This window comes from Arvicanthis niloticus, chromosome 22 (genome assembly GCF_011762505.2).
Source record: "Arvicanthis niloticus isolate mArvNil1 chromosome 22, mArvNil1.pat.X, whole genome shotgun sequence".
NCBI classification, from domain to species: domain Eukaryota; kingdom Metazoa; phylum Chordata; class Mammalia; order Rodentia; family Muridae; genus Arvicanthis; species Arvicanthis niloticus.
In genome coordinates, this window is record NC_133429.1 from 14881077 (window position 1) to 14899399 (window position 18323).

The 18323-nt window shown below is 42.8% G+C and overlaps 1 protein-coding gene, 1 long non-coding RNA gene and 2 other non-coding genes across 16 annotated transcripts; 1 reads left to right on the top strand and 3 right to left on the bottom strand.

Annotated features, from left to right (window-relative positions):
- On the bottom strand, nucleotides 1-14660 carry LOC143436074 (uncharacterized). 13 transcript variants are annotated; one of them, XM_076919979.1, is made up of 7 exons: nucleotides 14535-14647; nucleotides 14202-14352; nucleotides 8314-8411; nucleotides 6240-6321; nucleotides 5968-6053; nucleotides 4721-4797; nucleotides 1-3822 (listed from the first exon to the last, which is right to left on the bottom strand). In XM_076919979.1, the coding sequence occupies exons 3-7, from the start codon at nucleotides 8384-8386 to the stop codon at nucleotides 3652-3654; spliced, it is 489 nt and encodes a 162-aa protein (XP_076776094.1). In that variant the 5' UTR covers nucleotides 8387-8411; nucleotides 14202-14352; nucleotides 14535-14647; the 3' UTR covers nucleotides 1-3651. The 13 variants fall into 13 exon arrangements, 11 of the variants coding, with proteins under 11 accessions (XP_076776094.1, XP_076776095.1, XP_076776096.1 ...); XM_076919980.1 differs by having other exon boundaries at nucleotides 14202-14296; nucleotides 14535-14634; XM_076919981.1 differs by lacking the exons at nucleotides 14202-14352; nucleotides 14535-14647 and adding exons at nucleotides 11309-11506; nucleotides 12377-13117.
- On the bottom strand, nucleotides 2571-2642 carry Trnaw-cca (transfer RNA tryptophan (anticodon CCA)). The gene has a single exon. It is a non-coding gene; the product is annotated as a tRNA-Trp (tRNA).
- Nucleotides 3240-3311, bottom strand: Trnad-guc (transfer RNA aspartic acid (anticodon GUC)). Its single transcript has one exon. It is a non-coding gene; the product is annotated as a tRNA-Asp (tRNA).
- Nucleotides 3818-10538, top strand: LOC143436075 (uncharacterized). Its single transcript, XR_013106294.1, has 2 exons — nucleotides 3818-4819; nucleotides 9561-10538. It is a non-coding gene; the product is annotated as an uncharacterized LOC143436075 (long non-coding RNA).
- Nucleotides 14661-18323: the final 3663 nt, after the last annotated feature.

Here is an 18323-nt window from a genome sequence, read left to right on the forward strand (position 1 = left end):
AGTATTCAAAGTCTGCGTTTAGTGTTGCACATTAAAAACTTCCATTTAATCAGCTCATCCAGAGAGTATTATTTTAGGTAATTGACTTAAAAATAATCTCAGAAGAAAGGTTTAATTAGGTGAATATATAACCAGATTATACTGTATTAGTAGATAAATCCCTGTTTAAGATAAATAATACTAGACATTTTTTAATGAACAAGCACAAAGCCAGAGAGCTAGTATGTGAAAATTCAGGGGTTGGAGAGATGGCTTAGTGGTTAAGAGTGCTTCATGTTCATCCAGAGGTCCTCAACTGTTTCCAGAGTCCACGTGAGGCGTTGCACAACCTGTACCTCTTGATCAAAGAGTCTTGAAGCCCTTTATGGACTCCTAAGGCATACTCCCCCCAAATACACACACACACACACACACACACACACACACACACACCAAATCAATAAGTAAACAAATGTGACTTAAGATTCAAATATGGAAGTTTGGATTTAGTGTTTTTGAGTTTCTCTCCACATGTCATCCCTATATAATAAATGTAGACTAGTTAAACTGCAATGTTAGATTGCTTCTAAATGATACTAATCCACTCAATTAGCCATTCTAAGAAACTACACACATCTAGTTTTGGGGAAACAGCTAGGACCTTTTTTTTGGGGGGTGGGGGGAGGTTTCGAGACAGGGTTTCTCTGTATAGCCCTGGCTGTCCTGGAACTCACTCTGTAGACCAGGCTGGCCTCACACTCAGAAATCCACCTGCCTCTGCCTCCCAAGTGCTGGGATTAAAGGTGTGCGCCACCACTGCCCAGCTCAGCTAGGACCTTTGAGTGGACATTTTAGGGGGAAAAATAATTAGTCAGGTATAACACATTCCTTTAATCCCAGCATTCTGGAGTCAGAGGCAGGTGGATATGTGAGTTTGAGGCCAGCCCAGTCTACACAGAGTTCCAAGATAGCCAGAGCTACAGTGTGATCCTGTCTCAAACAAATAAAAAGCCAGGTACATATATTTGCCTCAGTTAGCTTTGTCTATTTCACAAAGCGTAGAATCATGTGAGAGGAAAGTTTCACTCAGTGAGGAACTGCCCAAATCAGAGGAACTGTCTTGTTAAGGGATAGAGGGCAGCCCAGGCTCATTGTTGGTGGTTCCATTCCTTAGGCAGGTGGTCCAGGGCTGTGTAAGAAATCCAACTAAGCCTGAGCCCCAGGCCTCTAGCAAGCAGCGTTTCTCTGTAGTTTTGCTTCAGGTTCCTCCCTTGAGTTCCTGCCCTGATTTCCCCCAATCACTGACTGTAAGTTATAAATTGAAACAAATCCTTTCCTTCCCCAAACTGCTTTCAGTCAGAGTGTTTTATTACAGCAACACAACCACAACAGAAAACAGACTACTGCTTTACGGCTTAGATAGTATTATTTTGCTATTTTTGGCTTTATTCAGTCTTCCTAACTTGTATGGTAAACAAGACCCCTAGTTTTATCTTCTATTATTGTCAGGGGGCAGTCCTGCTTAGAAAAAAGCCTAGGCCAAGTTTTAAGTTCTTTGTGATCTTGTCAAAGTCATGAATAACAAAAGCTATGAATTATGGTAACAGCTCTGCATTTTCCTCAGGATGGATTGGGACATGAGGTCCTGTATGGCCTCTCATTTACCTTGCCGGCCCCTCACTTTCTCTGTAGAAGTAAGCAACAGTTTTCATTTGAGGGTGGCTGCCTTATTTTATCTGAACACCAACTTTCTAAGTTCACATCCTTGACGTGTCCAAAAGCGTGCCGTTAGTCAGACTACATTAGGGCTTCATCTAATTGCCTCAGTTTGACTTAATCAACTCTCTTAAAAGCCCTGTCTCCTAACAGTTACTGAGGGCCGGGATGGGAGTCGGTTAGGGCTTCAACATGAAAAATTTTAATATGCAATTCAGTGTTGAACTGTCCTCTCATTTTGCATCTAGAGTCACAATATTTATTTTAGCTTGAACCAAACATACTTCATTTGAACAAAAACCTCACCCTTTGATGCAGACAGAACACACTGTGATGTGCTATAATGACCCGGGACAGAGCTGTTTCTGTTCTGTTACTCAGTTCCAGTTTGTTACTTTCTAGGCAATTAATCCAACATTTGACACCCAGTGGCTTAAAATATTTGTTTTCTGCTGCGCAAAACCGGTATCGTTTTATAAATTGTACGGGATCTTGCTTTCAAAAGGCGAATAATGGGTTAAAGCTTGTGTGTGTGTGTGTGTGTGTGTGTGCGTATGTGTGATAAAGTCTGTGCCCCAATATTGTGTAATTGCTGTGAAAAAAAATCACAGCGGGCTCAGAAGCCTAATTCAGAGTAGAAAGACCAGTTCCCAAGGCATTGTGTACATAAAAAAAACAGAACAAAACAAACCACTTCACTTTAAAAGGCCTGAACTAGCTTTCAGATGCCACAATATTTGGTAAACCTTACTTTTCAGCAATTAAAGTATTACAGTAACTTTTGAACGAAGCTTTAGAGCACAAAAAGCATTTTTTAAAAGTGGCGGGAACACACTGCGGTTCACATTAGACTAGTAAATAAAAAGAAAAAGTAATGACCCCGACGTGATTCGAACACGCAGCCTTCTGATCTGGAGTCAGACGCGCTACCGTTGCACCACGAGGTCCTGCTGGGCTGTCGCTCGCGCGGTTTCTTAGGAGTCCGAAAACAAGGCGGTTGAAGCACGCCTCCTACACCTATTCCCTGTCTCTCACTCGGGAGCTGGCGGAGCCGGAGCTGGATTACTCAGCGCCGGACTTTCGCGCTCCGTCTAGGTTGGGAGACAACCAGCGGAGGACGGAGAAGCTCCGGTCTGATCCGCTCCGCCGAGTCGAAATAAACCCGCTCTTCCTCTCTTTTCCGGCAGCCACTTCCGCTCCGGCCGCCCCGCCCTCGCCCGTTAGAGGCGGAGACGCCGTCTCCCCTCCCCCACGCGATCTGCGCGCCGAGCCACCATCCTCCCTTTGTAATCTGGCGGGATTCCACCGCGCACGCGCGGACCTGTGCCAAATGGCGCCTGGACACCAGCGTCGGTCCCCTCTGAGCGTCCGCGCTGCCGGGGCCAAAAGCACTAGGCGTTTTCTCTCGAAGAGACGAGTTTTTGTCTTACAGCGAGCGTTGAAACTTAAAAGCAATTGTTTTGAAAAAGACACAGATTTTGGTTTACAAAGGATTTTTCACTTTTGACAGATGTCTTGACCAACAGAAAGAAAAAAATTACAACCTCCCCGTCGGGGAATTGAACCCCGGTCTCCCGCGTGACAGGCGGGGATACTAACCACTATACTAACGAGGAACTGTGGGTTAGGTCTCTTCCAGATATTACTTCAAGGAAAGATAAAGTTGTTTTGGTCTTTTTTTTTTTTTTTTTTTTTTTTTTTCTCCCTGGGTTGTAGGTTCTCCGGGATTGAAGATTCAAAATTGGACTTCTTGGAATGGGCTGTTGCATGTCGCTGGTTCTGTCTCTGTAGAACAAACTACACTTCCAAGCTAACGTTAATGAACTACGTGAAAATATCTTAGCAGTACTCTAAGCTTTCCAAATGTTTCAGTCTTTTGTGTTTGAGTTAATCGTCACAAAGGGCAAATGAGTTGAGATCCTCACAGATTCGTCTATTCGATCAGAAGTTGGAAGTTCAAGTGTATGGAGCCGGATTTCTAGTACGGTGAGAGACGTTCCGAAGCTCTGTGTCTTCAAACGGCTCGTCAGCGCTCATGACACAAAAGAATCTGTGCTTTTCATGAGCCATCTTCAAATGAAATTTTACTGACCGCCTCACTTTTTCTATATCCCCGTCTAAAGGTGTCTACAACAACAACAACAAAAGACAGAAGCAAGCTTTAAATGGCTAATACTGCATTTAAAGAATTAAAAACAAAAGATGTGCTATCGATTAACATAGAACTGTGAAAATACAGCAACAGGACCAACAGGAGCATTTGTGATATACTAAGCCATTTTATAAATAGAAGCGAGCCATTCCCCCAGAGGAACAAGGACGACAAACTTTAACTTTGTCACCAAGAGCATTTACACAGCCATAGATAGATACACATGGCTGACAAGGATTCAGGAGCTATTTGGAACGTACAGTGTACCAGACATTGTATTAGATGCGCTGGGAGACCTTCGTGGGTAAATCTCGATCTTATGCTATGTGATAGTAGGAGCCAGGCAGCCAGTTCCAATATCCATATTAGAACTTTCACTCGTGTATCTCAAGGGATCCTGTTCTTGCAGTGTGTTAAGAACTGTTGCATTTTTATAGATCTTAAGTTATATCGTAATTTAAAATAATCTGGTTCCAGGGTTATTTGTTTAATATAGACAGAAATGGCAATTTCAGAGGTATGTTTTGGCTTTTTTTTTTTTTTTTCCTTCCACCTCTAACTCTATTTAAACTTCCTCCAACCCCCACCTCCCACCCGCAATATCCTGAGGCTTCTGTCCCTTGCTTACTCTCCAATAACTCTGCGGTTCAAAAGGCCCCGTGGTGACTATGGTGATGCCCTTTTCTGGGTGAGTTTTAAAGTTTGCTTGCCCTAGGTCTTTTAGTTGGCAGAACTACAAGGAAGCCTGAACCCAGGTCAGCTGAATCACCTGTTTGCCCTGCTCCGTGTTTGGGAGAAGAGGCTCTCACTGCCTGCTTCGCCCGGTCTTGGCAAAGCTATGCCTGTGTTCCCGACACATATGTTACTACTTACTCCCTGGAGACGCCAAGCAGGAGCCTGAGTCAGCTTGGATCGGGGAGCACGCAGCTCAGCACCTGCTGTCTCTCTTCCTAAAATGGAAAGGGAAAGCTGGTAATTAACCTGAACTGGGTGTGGGAGGAGATTCCTCCCTGTCAGCATTGGGAGAAAGGGCAGGTTACAAATGCCGGCTGGCAGTACAGAGGACACTCGGTGCTCTGTGGGGGCAGATAGCATAATGGCAGTTGATTCTGGAAAGTTTCAGATCTTGGGTAGTTAGTAATCATGTCTCGCAAGATGATTCACGCTCATCTCAGCAGCCTGTGAGGTGACTAGGGCTGGAAGAGAATCTTATGCAGAGTGACCAAAAAGTTGGGGAAGAAAAGTTTTATTCGTTCACACTTCCATATTGCTGTCCACCATCAAGGAAGTCAGGACAGGGACTCAAACAGGGAAGGAGCTGATGCAGAGGCCACGGAGGAATGCTGCTTACTGGCTTGCTCAGCCTGTTTTTTTGTTCGTTTTTTTGTTTGTTTGTTTGTTTGTTTGTTTGTTTTTTGTTTTTTTAAACAGAATCCAGGACCACCAGCATAGGGTTGGAACCCCCCACAATGGGCTGGGCTGGCTCCCATGAATCACTAAGAAAATTTTACAGCTGGATCTTATGGAGTCATTTTTTGTCAATTAAGGTTCCCTCCTTTCAGATAACTCTAGCTTCTGCGTCTAGCTCACATGAATCTAGCCAGCACAGGGAGTGAGGAAAAGCTGGGAATCATACAAGCATTGGCAGAAAGTCCTCTGCAGTTTTCCTTTGATGCTTAGATCCATGTGCTTGTTAAAAAGTAAATGCCAGCTACTAAGGGGAAAAATGTATTATTAGTATATGTGTTTATACGACACATGCAACACACTTATTATTATTGACTAACCAGCTATCATAGTTGACAGGCTATGTATGGTTACTCCTTCATGTACTGAACTTACAGTGTGCCAGACATTGTATTAGATGCATTGGGATATTTCAATGGGTGAATCCTGTTCTTGTGGTGCTTATATTGTATTGCCAGGCAGACAAACAGTAAACAATATAGTAACATGTTAGACATCAGTAAGAACAGAAATTGAAAATGATAGAGTTAGAGAGTGGCTAGTTAAACGGGCGTGATAGGTGGAGGTGAGCTTGGTTAAGATGTGACCAATGGGCTGGTAAGATAACTCTATGGTTAAGAGCACACATTGCTGTAGTGAGGACCCACATTTACCTCCCAGCAGCCACATCAGGCAGCTCACAATCATCTGTAACTCCAGCTCCAAGGGATCCACTGGCCTCTTCTGGTCACTGTGGGTACTGCACTCATGTAGACATACACACATACACATATACACATAGTTAAAAAAAAAAAAAAAAAGACAAACATCTTAACAACAAGAAGACGTGAATATTTCCCAAGGGTCAGGGAGCATCCAGGAACATGGAGGGAGAGGATGTGAGGATTGTCAGAAAATGCTGTGTTTAGATGGGAAATGAACTCACAGCAGCTGCATGGAGCTGGTCCAGACTGAGGCTGCCTGTGTCCCACCATGGATCAAGGAGGGGCTTATAAGGCCCCATCTGTCTGGGAAGGAGATTCATATTCCCCAGTGATATAACCACTGGTAAGTTGTCCCTGTCCAAGTAAATAACCCTCCACTCATGCTTAGGCAAACAACCCTAAATCAATGTGCAGGTGGTGATGGGGTAGAAAAGGGGAAAGAAAGAAAGAAAGAAAGAAAGAAAGAAAGAAAGAAAGAAAGAAAGAAAGAAAGAGAAAGAAACAAAGAAAGAGAGAGAAACAAAGAAACAAAGAGAGAGAAACAAAGAAACAAACAAACAAAAGAAAGGGTTTGGTGGGAGGGGATAATAAAGGGAGACAATATCAAAGTTCGTTATATACGTGTATATGAAATTGAATGGAATTGAAAAAGAGAGCTTTTAAAAAGTGATTATTTGCACAATAGTGAAGCAAGCTAAGTGTGTCCTGTCAATATGACAGATTCAAGGACATGTGGGCCTTGGAAGAAGCCATCCTAGGATTTGAGCTTCCATCCTGAGTGAAATGGAAAGATCCAATAGAGGTTTTTTTAATTAATTAATTAATTAGTTAATTAATTAATTATTTTTTTGAGATAGGGTCTCTCTACATAGCCCTGGCTGTCCTGGAACTCACTGTGTAGAGCTGGCCAGTCTTGAACCCAGAGATATCTGTCTGCTCTTTCCCTCTCCTCTAGTTCTAGGATTAAAGGCAAGAGCCACAGAGTTTTAAGCAGAGAATGGCATGGTCTGACTCCTGTTTTAGAGTCTTTGAGCCAGCTTTGGTGATACAGGCCTGGACTCCTAGGCAGGAGGCAGGAGGATTACAAGCCTGGGGCACAGTGAGATTGTGCCAAAAAGACAAAGAAACAAAGACAGACAAGAGAGAAGAGGCAAAAGGTCGAAGGGGTTGAGCGGAGACTGCAGGGAGATAAGAACAAAAGCAAGAAGATCATTAATGGAGAAGTCTACTGCCACTGATCTGCTTTTGTGCTCCTGTGATAAAACACTTTGATAAAAAACAACGCAGTGAAGGTGGGGCTTGTTTTAGCTTACATGTCTAAAGGATTGTTCCTCATTGAGGGAAATCAGGGCAGGAGCTCAAGGCAGGAACCTGGCAGCAGACTCTAAAGCACAAACCAAAGGCGAATACTGCTTACTAGATTGCTGTCTGTCTCCCTGTGTAGCTGATTTTTTAAAAAATATATCAGCAGCCTACCTACCTAGGGATGGCACCACCTACAGTGGGCCCAGCCCTCCCACATCAACTATTAACCAAGATTTCTCCTAGTCGGGGCCATAGGACAATCTGGTCAAGGTAATTTTTCAACTGGGATTCCCTCTTCCCAGATAGCTCTAGGTCTGTGTTAGGTTGACAGTAAAAACTAACATCGCAATATAACATGATGGTTTATATATTTATCTTTTAAAGACATTGTTTTACTTGGGCTGCCCTCCCAGAGGGCCTGGGTTCTATTCCCAGAGCTCACACAGTGGCTCATAACTGTCTGTAACTCTAGTTCTGGGGATCTGATGCCCTCTTTTCTTGTCTTATACCTATCCCAACCAAAATGAATAAACAAATGAATGAATGAATAAATAAATAAATAAATAAATAAGTCACTCTACGCTCTACCATGACATACCACCTGAAGAAGGTCAGAGGTCTTGGGGACTCATGCTCTCTCTTCTGACAGATTGTGGGTGGTAGTGGTGGTTTCAGTTTTCAAAATGTTAAGACAAGTTCATTTTGGGTATGTGGAGGTGAGATGGAATAATTTCTACTTTTCTTTGCTCTTTGTTTCTTTTAAAACCAAAGCAAGAGTAATAAAAAAAAAAAAAAAAAAACCAAAACCAAAACCAAACAAACAAACAAGCAACAACAAAAATAACCCTGCTTTATTCCTGCTTCTGGTGCAAAGGTCAAGTATGATTTTCAAGTTGCTTGTGGGTCTAAAATAAAAAAAAAAAAAGCTGTCTGTAGCATTTTTGAGATTTTATTCTCTTTTATCAGCAAAATGTTGTCATAAGAGTTTACCCATGATCAGCCAGGTGTGGCAGCTCACATCATTAATCCCAGCATCCTTCAGAGGTTGAGGCAGGAGAATCATCTGGATTTCAGGCTGCCTTGGCTACCTACAGAAGGAGAGACCATCAGACAAAGATAAACAAGCAAGCAAAAACCCATAAAGTAATGCACACGACCTAGTCAGAAAATACCATGCAGCCTGACTCTTTATGCATTTATAAATACTGAGAGAAGTTGGAAAGAAAGATAGAAAAAAAAAATCTGTGTGTCGATCTGGAAGTCAGGTGGTGGTGGTGCACACCTTTAGCCTGGTGTACATTGGGAATACTAGGGCAACCAAGGCTATACAGAGAAACGCTGTCTGGAAGCCGGTGAAGGGGCAGAAAGAAAAGAAAAAGATGAATAATGTTGAATGAAAAAAGAAGGGGCGGGGGGGGGGGGCGAGAAGGATGTGATTACTCCATGGTACGGTTGAGGAGGTTTATTGTAAATACGAGGGAGATCACAGCCAGAGGCATCTTGGAAGTGTCCGGGCTGCATTGGGTCAGCAGAGTGAACCGGGTTATGAGAGGAATGAGAAAGGAGAACGAGGGGAGAAAGAGAAAAGAGAGAGAGAGCAGGAGAGGGGACCAGGCAGGACTCAAGAGAGCCAAGCGCACCAAGAAGGCACAAAAATGCCTGAGTTATATATAGGGAAAAGGAGCTGGGGGAAGGGAAGCGAAGCTCAGGGCTGGAGGGGTTTAGGGTCTGGGGTAGGGTGAGAAATGCTGAGAGGAGCCAGGCCAGGCCTCTGCAACAGGTAAGGTAACAGAAATGCTGAGAGATGCTGGGAGAACCAGCCGGCAAGCATCCGCTTTGATATGTTAATAGGCACCCCAGCCGTTTGTCCAGTGTTTCTTTGAGATTTAAAAAAAAAAAAAAAAAGGTGCCGATCAGTATTTCCGAATTTTCTACTAGATGCCTGTTATTATCCTGAACTGAACAGTTTAAAGTTACTAATATTAGGCAAAACAAACAGCTCAGGTGTCCTTCCTTGGCTCTCTGGTTTTGTGTTTTTGTTTTGAATTCTACTGTGATTCTTTGAGTCTTGTTTCCTCATTATTGCTTAGCTTAAGCTGTTTTTCTAGTCCTCAGCATGGCAAAGAAGGAGTTGGGGCTAAAGCGAGTGAGGAATTGAATCCAACTTTAGGCGGGTGGCTTTTCCCGGTGTCCCTTTGTCTCAAAGCCCAGTGTTCCCGGTCTTTTGTTCTCTGCAGCCTGCAGGATTTGAGATTTAAAGAAAAACAAGAGCCGAGTCTCCTCGCGCCCTCTGGTGTCCTAACGAAGTATAACCAGATAAAATCCACAAACATCGCGGCCATTTCACATAACGGAGGTGCCCAGAGAGAAGAGAACGTCCGGAATCTTGGATGAATCAATCACATACCAACAGAATTTATAAGTGTGGCTACGGATGAAAAGGAACAACAGCAACAAGAACAACAGTAACAACAGTGCCTGCGATGCAGACACTTAGAATTGTAGGATCGTCTCTTTTGCCTTAGCATGTGCCAAGCAGGTCTGGGGTTGATTCCCACTAACGTTAAACACAAAACAAAACCCCAAACCTAATAGTAAACAACTCAGTTCTCAAAGCATTTGACAAAGGCTTATGGGTACTAGAACCAAGAAAGTCAAGAAAATCCAAAGTGAATCACTATTTTACCAATTCTTTTTCTCCTTTTGTTTTTTTTTTTTTTTTTTTTTCCCAGACAGGGTTTCTCTGTGTAGCCTGGTTCTGCGTGTAGCCCTGGCTATCCCAGAACTCACTCTGTAGACCAGGTTGGCAAGAGCCTCCTGCTTCTGCCTCCCGAGTGCAAAGATTAAAGTCGCACACCACCATTCTCATTGCAACCTTTTTTAGCCAGCAACATTTCTGAGCTGCGCATTTGGAGTAGGAATAGAAGCAGAATTTTCTTTTTTTCTCTTGATTTTTTTTTTTTTTTTTTTTTGTTGTTGTTGTTCGTTCATTTGTTTAAATTTTATTTGGGGGTGGTGTGGGGGTGGAGTCTAGAGAGATAGCTCAGTGGTTAAGAGCACTGATTACTTACTTACTCTTCTAGAGGACCCAGGTTCAATCCCTGTGCCCACATGGTAGCAGACAACTGTCTGTATTCCAGTTCTAACAGACATACACACTGGCCAAAACCAGGTAACACATCAGATAAAAATAAATAAATCTAAAAAGCTTTATTTATTTGTTTGTTTGTTTTTTATTCTATGTATTCACTGTTGCTTTCTTCAGACACACCAGAAAAGGGCACCAGACCCCATTACAGATGGTTGTGAGCCATCATGTGGTTGCTGGGAATTGAATTAATCACTGAGCCATCTTCCTAGCTCATCTGAAAAGTGTTTTAAAGTTTGGCTATCCTGGAACTTGGTGTCTAGACCAGGCCAGTGTTGGTTGAATTTACAGAGATCTATCTGCCTGCCTCTGCCTCCTGAGTGCTGGGATCAAAGAGTACACCACCACTCCTAGCTGGCAAATTTTTGGTTTAAGTGTTTGGTAGGTAAGATTATAGTAATTAAGTGGCACCATAGTTGTATTTTGATAAGCAACACAACACAGACATAATGAAATTCAAAAAGTACCAAAAGGTATGTAGATAAAACTTTTTCTCTATAATTCTCTCGGCTGATGTCAATGTTGGCTTGACAATTCACCAAGGTCTTCAGAAGATTACAGTTTGTCTTAGTTTGCTTCTTTGTGACTGTGTTAAAACACCCTGACCAGAAGCAACCTGGGAAGGAAGGGGTTTATTTGGCATAGAAGTTATGGTCTGTTTTTGAGGGAAACCGCGGCAGGAAGGGAAACCCAGAGGAAGGAGCTGATGCAGAGGCCGTGGAGGGGTTCTGCTTACTGGCTTGCTCTCCATGGCTTGCTTAGCCTGCTTTCTTATACAACCCAAGACCTCCTACCCAAGGTTGGCACCACCCACAATGGGCAGGGCCCTTTTCATACCAGTCATTCATCAATGAAATGCATAGAGGTGCCCACAGGCCAGTTGGTGGAGGTGAGTCTGTTCTTGCAGTTAACTCTAGTTTGTGAGACACCAACAAGAACTAACCAGGAGGCTTCTTCTCATTCTTCTGGTTCTTCTTTTAATCTCTAACCTATCAACTTCTCCTTTTTACAAATGCCATTTTGTGGTCAAATGTCCTGCAGGCAATGAAGACACTTTTTCAAGGTTGGCACTTGAGTGGAGAGCCAGCCCCAGCAAACTCAGTCAAAGTCCAAGAACACAAAGAACGACAACCAACACACAGACAGTTTGCCAAGAAAACAGAGATAGACAACACAGACAGCTCACGCCTGTCATGGGCGGTGCATAAACCAGGTGATACAGACAGTTCTCGCCCCTGTCACAGGCGCAGAGACCAAGTTACACAATCAGGACATAGAAAGACTGCTGGTGGAAGACCCCAATAACCAGATGACGTGGCCAGTCTACACTGGACCTAATTTAACAGATTCAGATGACTTGGTCAGCCCACGCTGGACCAAATCTAACAGATTTCTAACACCACCAGCAATGAACAACACAAACAGAATTAGAAACGGACACACTGCCACGAGAGTGCAATAAACACCGCCCCAGGTGGCGGTGGCCAAAGACCACCTTCAAAATGGAGAAGGGTGGTTCCTGACCCTATCTCCCATACAAACGAACCCTGGGGTGTCCCCCAGGGAACTGTGGCCTGCAGTGTGTCGGCACATCTGCCCCACTGCTTCCACTACCCATGAATTTTCTCTTGGAAGTAACCTGACCCTTATCTCAGGGTTCTGACCCTATCCCAGGGTCCTGCTCTCCGTGGCTTGCCCAGTTCTTGGTCCTGCCACGAGCACAGAAACCAGGCCACACAGATGGTTGTCCCTGCCATGGGTGCACAGACACTTCACAGACACAGACAGTTGCCCCTTCCACAGGAACACAAACAGTTGCCCCTGCCACAGGGACACAGACAGTTGCCCTTGCCACAGGCACAGACACTTCACAAATACAAAAAACCAGACAGACAGTACACAAACCTGCTTGATTGAGAAGACCTCCAATCCCTGGAGCTGTGGGGTCTGAGAGAGTGAATCTCGGTGGGACCTCCAAAATGTTGGACTCTAAGATCCAAACCAGGGGACACACTCTCCCAGAGTCACACATGGACAGAGGATTTGCTGCAACAACATGAGGTTTAATGAACAAAAGCTAGGAACAGTTTTTATACAAGGGCAACCACAAAGGCTGACCTTCTCAGGTCTGGTCTATAGATGACTCAGATTCACACATAACTTTCTTCCTGACCACCTCCCATCCTGGAATGTGTCTCTGTGCTCTGGGCCTTCCCCACTCACAGGTGGGTTCTTTTTCCTGTGCTCTGAGGAATGTTAATCAGCATCTCCCTTCATCTTCTGAATGTTAAGCCGGCAAGTGTCCTCTGACTCAGGAATAATGTACTCCTCCTGGAATGTGTCCTGGGGCAGTGGATTCTAAGTCCAAACCAAGACCTGAATATCTCACATTTAATTCTTACAGGCACTTGAGTGGAGAGCCAACCCCAGCAAACTTTGCAAATTCGTCCATTTATCAGTAAGGAGGCTTACCCAGAGTCCTGGCAGGTTTCTCCTTGTTTGGTCAGCCTGTTACTTGGTTCCAAAGAGATTCAATTGGTGATAATGAAGCAAAACCCAAGTGATTCTAGTATTTTTTCATACTTTCAAGTGACAGTTCTCAACCTCTGTCTAGAGGCCCCTTTGGGGGCTTCAAATCAGATATCCCGAGAATCAGATATTTACATTATTATTTATAACAGTAGCAAAATTACAGTTATGAAGTAGCAACAAAATAATTTTATGGTTAGGGGTCATCACAACAAGAACTGTATCAAATGGTCTCAATATTAGGAAAGTTGAGAACCACTGATTTAGAGCTCTGTGTTATTTTTAAGTATAGTATAATCCAGTTTATTTGGGGGAGAGGCAATGAAAATAATCATTTTATGTCTCGGAGGTAGGGGAGTGGGGAGAGATGGGGGTGGGGGGAGGGGATATGCTTAGAGAAGTAAACACTGTAACTAGCTCAAAGTCGTCCAAGCTTTATGAAGGATTTTGTTCACATCCTTACTCTTTTTCAAAAGATTTAGATCTTTTTAATAACTTTGTCCCAACTAACTTCTCTCATTTTTTTAATAGTTGGATTTATTTTTTTCCTCTTATTGAAAATAGATGTAGTGGTGGCACATGCCTTTAATCCCAGCACTTGGGAGGCAGAGGCAGGCGGATTTCTGAGTTCGAGGCCAGCCTGGTCTACAGAGTGAGTTCCAGGACAGCCAGGGCTACATAGAGAAACCCTGTCTCGAAAAACCAAAAAAAAAAAAAAAAAAAAAAAAAGATTATTTTCTCATATAATATATCCTGATTATGCCTCCCCCTTCCTGGTTCCTCCCTACCTCCCCTCCAATCCAGATCGACCTTTTATGTCTCTCATTAGAAAACAACCAGGCACTTGGGAGGCAGGTGGATCTCCGTGAGTTCGAGGCCAGCCTGGTTTACAGAGCAGGACTCAGAGAGACTTCCAGGACTACACAGGGAGACCCTGTCTCATAAAACCATAAACAAACAAACAAAACATGAAAGAAAACAAACAGGCTTCTAAGGGATAATATTAAAATAAAATATATTAACGTAAAACAAAATAGAATGGAAACAAACAGAGGAAAAAGAGCCCAGGAAAAGGCACAAGAAACAGATATAGATCCAGGAACCTACTGATTTGCACACTCAGGAATTGCATAAAAACACTAAACTAGAAGCCATAATGTATACACGAAGGACCTGCTTCTCTGGCCAGAATGCAACTTACCACATTTTTAAAGAGGTTGAGCATAGTTTCATGTTTATCTGTAGGATGGCTTTTCTCCGGAGCTAGTTCAGGTACGGGTTCCCTTCCAGGGTTTCCTGGTGTTGTAGTTTTAGAATGGAAGGCATTGTTTGCAACAGCAGTGGAGACGGTGCTGACATGGTAATTGTTTTAGGATTAGGAAGGAGAACTCATATTTTCTGGTCTGTAATAATCCGAGTTTATGCTGCTCGTTCTTATTACAATAGCATTCACTCAATTCCCTCTCAAAAAGCCTCAGTCCAGAGAAAAAAAATTATCTTGTTACTTATTATTTGAAATAATATCCCAAAATACCTTTGTCACTGTTTGTCCACCCCTCAGCCAGTATGTGGTGGGTTATCGTGAAGCTTGGCTTTGATGTCCTTCTTTGGGTGTCTTCACAGAGCACAGAACAGTGCCTAGCACCCGGTAAATGCTTTAGAAGTCTCACTAATCGATACATACAGACTCACTGCTGGGTGCTTGGCTCACGGCCACCTGAGCAACTGGGCTCTGTTAGCAACAAATATGGAGGAATGGTTTTGGGGTATACAACTCACGGCGCCTGCCAAAACACACATTTGAGGCTTAGCTAGATGTTGTCAAGTTGTTCCCCACAGGGGATGAGGCAGTTTACACTCCCACCAGCAATATGTCTGAGCATCTGTCTCCCTAACCTTCATCCACATGGTGTTATCAAAATTTCTCTCTGTGCCAATCTGGAAGTTTTAATTTGCCTCTCCCTTATTATAGAGAAGTTTGAGCGTATTTCCATGTTTTTTTTTTTTAAAGCAATATGTAATTTATTTCCCGAGAACTGTTTATTTTCATCCTTCGCCCATTTTTTTTTTTTTTTTGAGCCAAATATTGGCCTTTTCCTTATCAGTTTGTGGGAACGCAAATAGTTACCAGATTTTCATGTGTTTTGGGTTGGTGATTGGTGGTGTTACTAAGCAGAATTAAAAAAAAATTATATTTAGCTTTTTTTCTTTTTATAGCTTCTAGATTTCATGCTCAGAAATGCTTTTTCTATTTTCATCTACCAGAATAATTCTCCCTCATTCTCCTCATTTACTTTCAGTTTTGAGTTTTCCTTGTAAATCTTGATCCGTGTGGAATTTTTGTAATTATTTACATATTTATTTGTGGTGTTGGGGATTAAGTCTAAGGCTTCTTATGTGTTAGGCAAATACTCCATCACTGGGTTACATCTCTAGCCCTCCGTCTTGAATTAATTTTGGTGTGATAATATAGTGTTTACGAAATATTTCATCTTTTCTCCACTGAGGAAAATTATTAACATGTTCCTGGTTTTTGAAGACTGCTTACTATGGAACTTTTAACATGCCAAAGTGTTACAAAAACATTGTTCAATCTGAGTGGTGGTGGCGCACACTTTTAATCCCAGCACTCTGGAGGCAGAGGCAGGCAGATCCCTGAGTCTGAGGCCAGCCTGGTCTACAGCACGAGTTTTAGGACAGAGAACCCTGCCCAGAGTTCCACACAGAAAAACCTGTGTCTAAAAACAAAATAAATAATCATTTAAAAAAATGACACTCAATGGCAAAGAAAACAGGAGAAAAATTTAATTTGTAATTTCATGCCTTAAGCATCCTTAGTTTAAAATTTTATTTATTTATTTATTTATTTATAGACAGGGTTTCTCTGTATAGCCTTGACTGTCCTGTAACTCACTCTATAGACCAGGCTGGCCTCGAACTCAGAAATAAAATTTTATTTTTGTTGGTTTGTGTTTATGTCTGTATGTGGGTATGTGTTCCGGCATACAGTGCCTGAGGAGGCCAGGATCATTGGATTCCCCTGGTGCTGGAGCTTCAGGTGGTTGCAATCTGCCTGATGTGGGTGCTGGGGACCAAACTCTGGTCCTTTGGAAGAGCAACAAATGCTCACTAAATGATCTCTGCAGTATCTACATCCTTATTTTGTAAGAACACTAACTTTTGTTAGTGTATAACTTTTGTTAGTTTGTTGAGTATAATACACAGGAACTTCAAGGCTGGTGTTAAAATGAACGCTTGTGTACTTGTTGCCCCGGTGACCCAGATTGCAGCATCAATAACTGGAAAGTTCTCCATGGCTCTACTGGAATCATATTATTCTTCCTTGTAGGGGTGATATTGAGAAAACTGTGCCTGGTCCAGCTTGCTCCCGGGAAGCCACCATGTTCCCAATGCTCTGACTGGGGCTCCAGCTAGCTAGATGCACAGTCCCTGGCACCCACGAGATGCCAACGTGGGGAATGTCTCTGCCAATCCACCACACTGCATCCACAAAGCTCGGCTGAACCCCAGACAATATCTGCCATCCTCGCAGTACCCGGTAGAAATGAGACTCTTAAAGCTTAATGATTATCTAAGGATTTATATATTTAGAACTGCTCAATCAACAAGATGCCCACACAATTAGAGTTGTTACCCAATAGCTAACCTTTTGATAGAAGTTGCTACCCAGGACAGTTTTCGACCCATCCGTGGTTCTCCATGGCTGGGAGCTTCCTTCTCTTCCCCTCTTTCTCTCCCAGCTCCACCTCCTCTTCTACTGCCGAACCACCAAGCTCTTTGATTTCTTTGATAATTATTCCTTGAACCTGTTGATATTTAAAACCTATATAACTCCTTAAGTACTATATTGTTTGGTTTATGATGTTTGGTTTAAGAGATAGGTTTTCTCTGTGTAGCCCCGGCTATCCAGGAACTTGCTCTGCAGATCAGGCTGGCCTTGAACTCAGTTATCCACCTGCCTCTGCCTCTGCCTCCTGAAGTGGTGTGACTAAAGGCTTGTGCCGCCACTGCCCCAGTTACATTAGACTCTTAAAAGATAAATTCAGTACATCTCTGCATGGAGTTAAACATCAATAAGTCTGTGAGAAAACAAAGGTTCCACTTGGGAAAACGGGGGTTGGGCTTATGAATAAGTCTGGAAAATACAGGATATTTGACATCTGGAAGATGTGAAGCTTGGGTCATGTAATAGACATGCGTAAAAATTGAAGAGTGTAGGGCTCTTTCCCTGTTCTTTACAAGCTCTGTATGATAAGTGTGTATACCTATGGTGTATGTGTATGTGTATGTGTGTGTGTGTGTGTGTGTGTGTGTGTGTATAGAAGCAAGAGGCCAAAGTTGGATGTTTCCTCAATTGCTTTCCACTTTCCATTTATTTATTTATTTATTTACTTATTTATTTATTTATTATTGAGTCAGGGTTCCTACCTGAAGCTGGTGCTCTCTGCTATGGCTAGACTAGCTGGCCAGGTTCCTGCAGGGGTCAACCAGCCTTAGCTTGATTTTCATGCTGTACTTTTGAGAGCTTTCTATGCATTTATATCACAGCCTTTATTTTGATTTTTAAATTCTGTTTTCACATTGTAAAATCTCATAAGCTCATTCTCACATTTAGATCCTACTTTTAGTATCGTCTCTGGTTCTTGTTTTATGGAAACAAAAATACTGTCTCATCTTTTCTTGGGGAGAACGTTAGAGAGTGTGATCTTGAGCGTCTTCTCTCCTTTACGGTTTCTGTTTTCTTCCAGTCAATCTCTTCCTCCTCTCCCACCTCCTCTTCTTTTTCTTGGAGGTAGGGTTTTACCACGTAGCCTAGGCTGGTCTTGAACCTATGATCCTCCCTGAGTGTTTGGATTGCTGGTATGTAGCATTACACACAATGATGGTTCTCTTTTCTTTCTTTTATTATTTTTTGCTTTGGCACTTGTAAACTTTTTTGTTTTGTTGGCAGGATCTCATTATATAGCTCTGGCTACTCACACTGTAGACCACCATAGCTTCGAACTCAGAGATCCTCCTGCCTCTGCCTCTTGAGTACTGGAATTAAAGGTGTGTGCCACCACACCTGGCACTTGTGGAATTTTTAAAAAGTCCTTCATGGTCACAAGATGCTTTCTGCAACATCCCACTCACACATGACCCCATACACAACAGGAAAAAAAAAGAAGTACCAATACTGACCTTAGCTCTCTTTTTCAGGAAGCCAAGTTATAGCAGGGTCTAACTATCCATATATGGATATATGGTGAGATATTTATGCCAGCCACATTCCCACCACGAAATCAGTTATAGCAGTGGGAGG